The sequence below is a fragment of the Triticum urartu genome, chromosome 6A (assembly GCF_056163025.1).
Source record: "Triticum urartu cultivar PI428250 chromosome 6A, HENAU_Tu73, whole genome shotgun sequence".
Classification (NCBI taxonomy): domain Eukaryota; kingdom Viridiplantae; phylum Streptophyta; class Magnoliopsida; order Poales; family Poaceae; genus Triticum; species Triticum urartu.
The window spans coordinates 498,984,070-498,993,035 of record NC_141878.1 but is presented as its reverse complement, the minus strand read 5'-3'; the positions used below and the strand labels follow the sequence as shown (position 1 = coordinate 498,993,035).

At 47.9% G+C, this 8,966-nt stretch overlaps 1 protein-coding gene across 1 annotated transcript; it reads right to left on the bottom strand.

The window, feature by feature from the left end:
* Positions 1–1,607: 1,607 nt before the first annotated feature.
* On the bottom strand, positions 1,608–8,536 carry LOC147965880 (uncharacterized). The gene is made up of 5 exons (XM_087530646.1): positions 8,511–8,536; positions 2,618–2,858; positions 2,450–2,539; positions 1,959–2,034; positions 1,608–1,894 (listed from the first exon to the last, which is right to left on the bottom strand). Exons 1-5 carry the CDS (start codon positions 8,534–8,536, stop codon positions 1,608–1,610), a joined length of 720 nt encoding a protein of 239 aa, XP_087386772.1.
* Positions 8,537–8,966: the final 430 nt, after the last annotated feature.

Sequence of the window (8,966 nt, the reverse complement as noted above, 5' to 3'; positions counted from 1 at the left end):
CTCATCCAACTCCTCATTGACCAGTGAGCCTATGAAGGAATCACTCACTCCCGATGGAGACACTACAAAAAATACACTTATGTGATGATACGTGTTTGTCACAGTAGGTCACGTTTTCTGTCATGCATGTGCATCCATGACGATTTTATGATAGAATCAAGATAGTCACACCTGTGCTGTCATAGAAGTGTTCCATGACATTACCATAACTATCATCATGGAAGTGTCCACTTCCATGACGATAAATCGCATGTCATAGAATTGCTTTCGTCAAGGGTAACTGACACGTGGCATCCACCGTAACGGGTCGCTGTTAAGCTATTGGGTTCCGGGTTGGATCCAATAACCTGTTAACAGCCACGACCAATGGGGATTTTCCACATGTAAAATTCTCACTCGCCGGAGGATCCACGTGTCGGCTCAGCATTGGGATAGATGTCATCCACTCATAGTACGGGAGGCGCCTATGATACGTCGGCACGTGGCAAGGCCCAATAGTGGCCCATTTTGGTGAAAAAGGTTGTCCCAGTAAAAATTAGCAGGCCGGCCCATATAAGGCCTACTTGTGCCAGGTCCATTTAAGCCTACGACCCATACAAGATGTGCCAATTCGGCCCGTCAACGGCCCATTAATGATTTGAAACCATTGCAGCCCATCGTCAGTTCGAGCCCGTTAATAGCCCGCTATATATTTGGGCTCAATATCAGCCCGATGTGGTTTTGGCCTGTTAACGACCCATTCAAGGGATGGGCCAATTTTCAGGATGTACGTCTTTCGACCTTTTAGCGATCCATTTAAGTGTTGGGCCAATTCCCGGCCCGGTGTGTCTTTCAGCCTGTTAACGGCCCATAAATGAGTTGGGCCATTTGCAGTCAGACATGAGTTTTGGCCTTTTAACGGCCCATGCTCTTCATGGTCCAATAACAGTCCGGTTTATCTTTCGGCCTGCTAAAGGCCCATAACACAGTTGGGCCATATAGAGTACGACCTGACTTTCGGCCTCTTAGCGGCCCATGCTCTTCATGGTCCAATACGAGCCCGCTGTCTCTTTCGGCCTGTTAAAGGCCCACGACATAGCTGGGCCATATGTAGCCCGACCTTAGTATCGGCCTGTTAACGCCCCGTGAAATCAAATGGGCCCACCTGTTGCTCGCTTCGATGTCGGCCTGTTAACGACCCGGGAGGTAACAGGGCCAAGCATTAACTTTCGGCCTAGTAAAGGCCCATTAACTTAATGGGCCCACTAAAGTTCGAACATGTCTATAGGCCCAATTAGATAATTTGAGCCCATTACGACGAGCAATTATGCACAGGACCAAAACCGATCAATCAAAGGCCTATGAGAATTTTGGTCCCTGCGAGCCCATTAGGGAAGCCCATTAAGGGCAGTGGGCTGCTTCCTTCATATAGGGCCCATGACTGTTCATGCTAACTAATAATTTCACTACTTTTTTAGCTTCCTAGCGACCAATTAGTTGGAATGTGAGGCGCGCTAAGCAAAGGTACGACATACATGAAAAAACGTTGCACATCTAGCATATATTACTGGAAATTACATCCACTGGGCAATCAAAGATTGATGCCAGTGCAAACAAATGAACATGACCTAATGATCTACGACATAACAATCTGCATCCTCAGCACGGATGATGCCCATAAGCATGTGAGCAAGTTCTTCCTTCTTTGCTACACTATCTCTGAAAACATTGATCAGTTGTTGTTGCGCAAGAATGTGCGCCTCTGATGCCTTCACGATTTCCATCATTGCTTCAGCTAGTAATTGGTTCACAAACATACATTTTTTCTGTTGCATTTGAGACAGAGGAAACTGAACAGATTCAGATGGCAATTTTGGCAGACTTGTATTATTGATAGTGGAGAGTGTCTCGACCACTGCATCATAACATAAATTAGGAGGGGAACCGAACTGATTAATCAAGAGTTGTTACCATATTACCCAGCCTAGATTTATTGGAAAGAAACAATGGGCTTGCCTTGCTGTTTTCAGAGTTTGTCTTCTTATCTTCAATAGCCTGCACCAAATTAACACACTAGCATTGCTATCATTGGCCAGGTTAGATAATAGGAAAGCAACACTTACACAACGAACGTTTGGGCAACCAGACCACACCAGCCTACACCAAATTAACACAATATGGCACAGCTATCATCAGCCAGGTAAGGTAATACAAAAGCAACATTGACACAATGAATGAATGGGCAGCCAGAGCAGCACTACAATTCAGTAATGTGCATGATATGAGATAGTACACTCATGCAGCCCAGTATGCAAAACTACCAGGCAGTTTTCCTTACAAAAATCAACATTGTCGGCTTTAATTATACATTTTTCTACAACTAAATTTAGATCAGATAAAGGTTGGATTCACGCCGATTAACAAAATACATGCCGATGTGAAAATATAGTGATATACAACAGATACTTACATCAGCATTGGAGCATACAGAATTCCCGCAATATACTTTCCTCAAATACGATCCCAGTGTAGAAAGTCTTCTATCCTTTAAGCTTATTTCCTAAAAGAGAGATGGGTAAGAAACATGTAGAAAATATGATCAGAATGCTATAAAATTTCATGATGCGAGGATACGCACACGCTTCTTAGAATGGAGTTGACATATTTTTGCTGGACTGGAGCGGACTAGTTCTTTGGCCACTGGAATCTGCTTATTATTAGTAGGAGTTGGGTTTCTCTGGGCTGGAGCAGTATCTATGAAAATTGGAGTTGGTTTACTATCTCTTGGCGTTTGGATCTTTTGCAAAGACCTTGTTTGTGACCCTTCAGATTGTAACATAGTCCTCTTCCCCTTGCATGCCTTATATAGAAGAATGGTGCTTCAATTATAAAACATGCTACATCAAAGAGATGGAATAGGTACTGAAGAATAGAAAGGCATGACATATTGACATGTATTCCCTCCATCTGGAAATAAATGGATTGGTCTAGGTGTATTTCAGTTCTAGATACATCCATTTTTATCCATTTCCGCGACATGTAATCCGGACGGAGGGAGTATGATGTAAGAGCTAGGGATACGACAGGACAACAGAGTAAAAGAACACTAGTTGAATGTAAAACTGTATGCTAGCGGAATACATACAGAAAAACACCAAGGCAACATATGCGTGTATGATTGGGAAACTAAGATGACATTGCAACAGACCACTAGAACATCACTTCAATGTAAAAAAACATGGTATGGTAGACAGATGAAGTACAAACTGATGAATAACAATGCATAAGATATTCAGAAGCATGATGTCCAAACTAAGCAAATGGCATTGCTATAGAGTAGAATGCAAGTACTTGAATCTGAAAACATGTTATCATGAATGGAATAGGTACTGAAAAATAGGAAGGCATGCCATATTTACATGCATGATTAGCAGACTAAGCACATGGCATTGCAACAGAGTAGATGCACTCTAGGAAAAAGTTAGAGAAAGGACCTTGTGGGGTGAATATGATTCATCATCTTTCCGCAAGGCTTCTGAAGAACTGTCTTTACATGTTCCATCATATTGGGTATCATTGACGTCAAGTTTGTTGGCTGTTAGATTGCTCCGTGAGGTTCTTGTGGATATATCAGTGTGTGCAATTATATCTGGCATGCATGGAAGACAACTAGTAGTTAGATTTATGTAATGAGTGCATGTAGGAGACGACATAAATAGTAGGACTGGGGTTAACTAGCAGCAACAGGTCTCAAAAACTAAAGGAAGAACACAGATGAAAGCTATAGAATATTTATCGTTTGTACTCGAGATTAACTAGATGGCACATAAAAGTATTAAAGAACAACATAGGTAATACTAGAAGTGGTAAAATACTATAATCACTAGCCTATGGGATAGCATTGGCTGATGGATGATAACTATGGAACATCATTACCTAAAGAACAAGTCTCTTAGCTGAACTTGAAGGAAATATGCCCTAGAGGCAATAATAAAGTTGTTATTTATATTTCCTTATATCATGATAAATGTTTATTATCCATGCTAGAATTGTATTAACCGGGAACTTAGTACATGTGTGAATACATAGACAAAACAGAGTGTCCCTAGTATGCCTCTACTTGACTAGTTCGTTAATCAAAGATGGTTAAGTTTCCTAACCATAGACATGTGTTGTCATTTGATGAACGGGATCATATCGTTAGAGAATGATGTGATGGAAAAGACCCATCCGTTAGCTTAGCATAATGATCGTTAAGTTTTATTGCTATTTCTTTCTTCATGACTTATACATATTCCTCTAACTATGAGATTATGCAACTCTCAAATACCGGAGGAATACCTTGTGTGCTATCAAACGTCAGAATGTAACTGGGTGAATATAAAGATGCTCTAAAGGTGTCTCCGAAGGTTTTTGTTGGGTTGGCATAGATCAAGATTAGGATTTGTCACTCCGAGTATCGGAGAGGTATCTCCGGGCCCTCTCGGTAATGCACATCACTATAAGCCTTGCAAGAAATGTGACTAATGAGTTAGTTACGGGATGATGCATTACGAAATGAGTAAAAGGGACTTGCCGGTAACGAGATTGAACTAGGTATGATGATACCGATGATCGAATCTCGAGCAAGTAAGATACCGATGAGAAAGGGAATAACGTATGTTGTTGTTGCAGTTTGACCGATAAAGATCTTCGCAGAATATGTAGGAACCAATATGAGCATCCAGGTTCTGCTATTGGTTATTGACCGGAGATGTGTCTCGGTCATGTCTACATAGTTCTCGAACCCGTAGGGTCTGCACGCTTAACGTTCGATGATGATTTGTATTATGAGTTATGTGTTTTGGTGACCGAAGTTTGTTCGGTGTCCCGGATGAGATCACAAACATGATGAGGAGTCTTGAAATGGTCGAGAGGTAAAGATTCATATATTGGTAGGTTATGTACGGACACCGGAATGGTTCCGAAGAGGTTCGGGGATTTTTCGGAGTACAAGGAGGTTACCGGAACCCCCCGGGAAAGTTAATGGGCCTCATGGGCCGTAGTGGAGAGGAGGAGGCAGGCCACAGGAGGTGGCGCGTGCCCTCCCATAGCAGTCCGAATTGGATAAGGGGTGGGGGGCGCGGGCCCCCTTTCCTTCTCCCTCTCCCCCTCTTTCCCCTTTCCCCCTCTCCGTTGGAAGGAAGGAGGGAGCCTACTAGGACTAGGAGTCCTAGTGGGACTTGTCGTGAGAGTAAGTCTGACAGTAAGGATAGGGGTACAAAGGAGGAGGCAAGGCCCTAGCTACGGCAAGGTTGTACACATGAGTTTACGAGTTCAGACCCCTCTCGGAGGAGGTAACAGCCTACGTCTCGGTGCCAGGAGGATTGTAGACGGGAATATGTTTGTGAGTTACAAGGGGTGCGAACCCTTTTGCTAGAGGAGGCAGTGGCTTATATAGAGTGCGCCAGACCCCTCTAGCCCTTAGTTACACAGGGTTCAATGTAAGTTAAGACACGGGCGTTATTGGTAACGCCTGCTATGAATGACTATTAATGACCTTTAAGACTACAGAGTGAACGCCTGACGGTTGCCATCCTGGGATGGCTGGCTCTATCTTGGTCGAGTGGAATTGGGGCATCCGAGTGGAATAGCTGGTCGAGTGGGTTGCACTCCAAGGTGATTTCAGTCAGTATCTTCTGTCATACTTTGATTGTCTTTGACTCTAGGGCAGCGTCCTTGGGTAGGGCGTCTAGGTCAGGTCTATGACCCCACCCTAGGTACATGTTATCATCATTAGCCCCTGAATGGATTGAGGACCGAGTGAAGAAGGGTTGAAGTTGGTTTTGACTCGATTCCATGCTTCGGAGGTATTTCATCGGAGTCTGGAAATCATACTGGAACTTCAACCTTGCATCAGTCGCCTTGATCGATTCTGAGGTCGTTGAGTGAACTACACTGGTAATCTTTGAGTGAATTAGAGTGTGAAACCTTCTGTGCGATTGGTTGTTGTGCGGTTCCCGGATCTCATGGGATTGGAAAATTTGGAGAAGCGCGCGGGACGGAGCATGCCGTAGTAAATGGAGCAAAAAGACAAGGACGCCTCGATCTCTATGCCGCTTTTTCTCCCACATATCAGGCAAGCGCATGTTGCGGGATGTGATAAGATTGCTTGGGCCCACCGGTCAGCCACTCGGAAGTAGCCCCATAAAGAGCGCTCGGGCCGATGCAATGCACAGTGCTCCTCATTCAGTCCTCTTCTCCTCTGCTTCTCCACCGTGCATCTCTCTGCTCTCGATGCTTCTGCTTGCCCTGCTCGCACTCCGCCGCCATGGGGAAGGAGAAGACCACGGCTATGGAGTGTGCGAAGAAGGCAGCGGCGAAAGGCAAGAAGACGGCTCAGGGTTCATCGTCGCGGTCCGGTCTGCCTCCTGGTTGGATCCAGGGGGACTCGATCCGCTCCACCGTCGAGCTGGAGGATTTGGAAAGGCTCGCCGCAGACGGCATGATCGTTGACGGATCTTGGAGGTTGCCGGAGGGGGAATCCGAGCCCCAGCCGCGTGAGGGTGAGCATGTCCTCCTCACCACCCACGTCGATCGAGGTTTTTCCCTTCCCCCACGTCCGTTCTTTCGTGGTTTCTTGAACTTTTTTGGTGCTCGGATTCACCATTTCCCCCCCAACACAATCACATATCTTGCTGTGTACATCTCTTTGTGCAAAAACTTTCTGGGGTGCCAACCACACTGGGTCTATTCAAACACATCTTTACTTGCCATTCTCAAACGGTGAAGAAAGCAAATCCGACTAACGAAAAGACACACGTGATCCAGATGTGTGGGGGTTTAGGGATTCAAACTAGGGGTAGAAGAGATTTTCCTTCCATGACCCTTCCTGAGTCATTCCGAGGATGGTAGTCAACCTGGTTCTACTGCAAAGACGTCCCGACTCCTAGTCAGTCGACCGGTCTCCGCCCTTTCACTATGGAGCGACTCCGACAACCCTCTTCACTGATTGTGACCCCAGAGAAGAAATGCGAGGTGTCCCTTTTAGTTGAACAAGTCGTTAACTTAGTCCGGGAGGGTGTGACTGGCATGGATATATTGGAGGTGTTCCTCAGTAGACGTATCCAGCCTCTCCAGGCCCGCGATCATCCAATGTGGATGTACTCAGGCCCTGGAGACACCGCTCGGGTCCACCCAGGGGAGGTTGCTCAGGAGACGGTGGCTCAGTGGCTACGGAGCATTACTGGGAACAAAGATAACCCGGGGGGAGGGCAGAAGGGTTCTGCCATTCGACGTCGAACGTGAGCCGGAAGAGGTCATGCTCAAAATACCGAGTGTTTTCTTCTTCCGATCTATAATTGCTCCTGAATCTGACTGATACTTGTCGGATGTGGGGTTCCGACAAACCCTTAAGGTTCGAACACTGGGGTGCGCGCGAAGTCTTTCCCTCCTACCGATATACGCCCTAGCTCGATAAGATCTCGCGGACGAACTCGACGAACTCGCAGCACAGAAAGACACATGATTTATACTGGTTCGGGCCACCGTTGTGGTGTAACACCCTACTCCAGTGTGGTGGTGGTGGATTGCCTCTTGGGCTGATGATGAACAATACAAAGGGGAAGAACAACCTCCTGAGGTTGAGGTGTTCTTGTGCATGGCTAACTTGTGTGGGTGAGAGAGCGATCTAAGATGTTGTCTTCTCGCCGTTGTGGTGGCTAGCCCTACTTATAGAGGCCCTGGTCCTCTTCCCAAATATTGAGCGGGAAGGGAGCCAACAACGACAGGCTAATTTGAAGGGGGACAGCTAGTACAAGCCATCCTGACAAAAGGTGGTCTGCGCCTGCAAAAGGCTCTGGTGGTGACGCCGTCTTGGGCTCCACGATGACCTCCGTCTTGCCGTCCTTCTGGTCTTGGTCTTGTTGCACCAAAATGGTAACCTTTGCCTCATGCCTCAGTACTCCTCGCCTGCGCTAGTTTCCTTAGCATTGAAGAGGAAACAAGGATGCTGCGCGCGCTGGCGCCCGCCTGGCGCCCGCTTGGTGCCGATCGTCATGGATCACATCACGAGAGCCTCATGAGGTTCGCCTCGCCTTTATATCTCCGCTCCTCGCGAGCCTGCTTGACTAGGCCGCTCCGGAGGAGGTCTCGTGTCGTCCGCCTCGCGAGGCTTGGCCCCTCGCGAGGGTCTTGGGTGCCTTGTTGGTGAAGGTGGGCCGTACAGCCTGCTGGCTCAGCCACGCAGCGGGCCGCAGGCAGGCAAGTCTGGGGACCCCCATTTCTAGGACGCTAATAGTAGCCCCCGTGCCCAAGGTGCACTCGGGCTTGGCTTCATGGCGAAGTACGTAGCGTCGCGGGCCCCAAAAGCCTGCGGCCTCGATTGACGCGTGGTGGTTGATTGGACGTGGGCATCTCCGCTTCCCCACGCTGCCCTTGAATCCGCCTGGCTATGCGGCACCGCCTCCTACATAGTTATTCTTCCTTCGCCACGCCTGGCTCTTCCAATCTCCCTGCTTCCTCGACGTCCTGCTCCGCCTTCTCAATCCGACCTGTGCTCCGCCCGCTTCACCGCCATGGCGCCGAAACAAGCCAAAAAGGGGAAGAAACCTCTGTCCTCGCCAACTGCGCCTCCATCCTTCGAGCCGGCGCTTGGCCGGCCTTGGGTGCTCAACGACGAGGCCATGGACAAGGTGCGCCCCATGCTTGCCTCCAGTTTCAACGAGTGGGGAGAGACACCGTCTTGGCCCGCGTCTCGCACCAGCATGGCTCAGGCAGTTACCGAGGTTCCGATCTTCATTGATGCCCTCTCGGCTGGCCTAATTCCTCCCTTCCCCGCATTCTTCAACGCGGTGCTCGAGCACTATCAGATCCACATGCTCCATCTCGATCCTCACGCTGTGACCCTTCTCGTCGTCTTCGCCTTCGTGTGTGAGGCCATGGTGGGCATCGCCCCCTCCGTGGCACTCCTCCGCCACTTCTTCTCGTTGCATATCACCGGTCCCCAG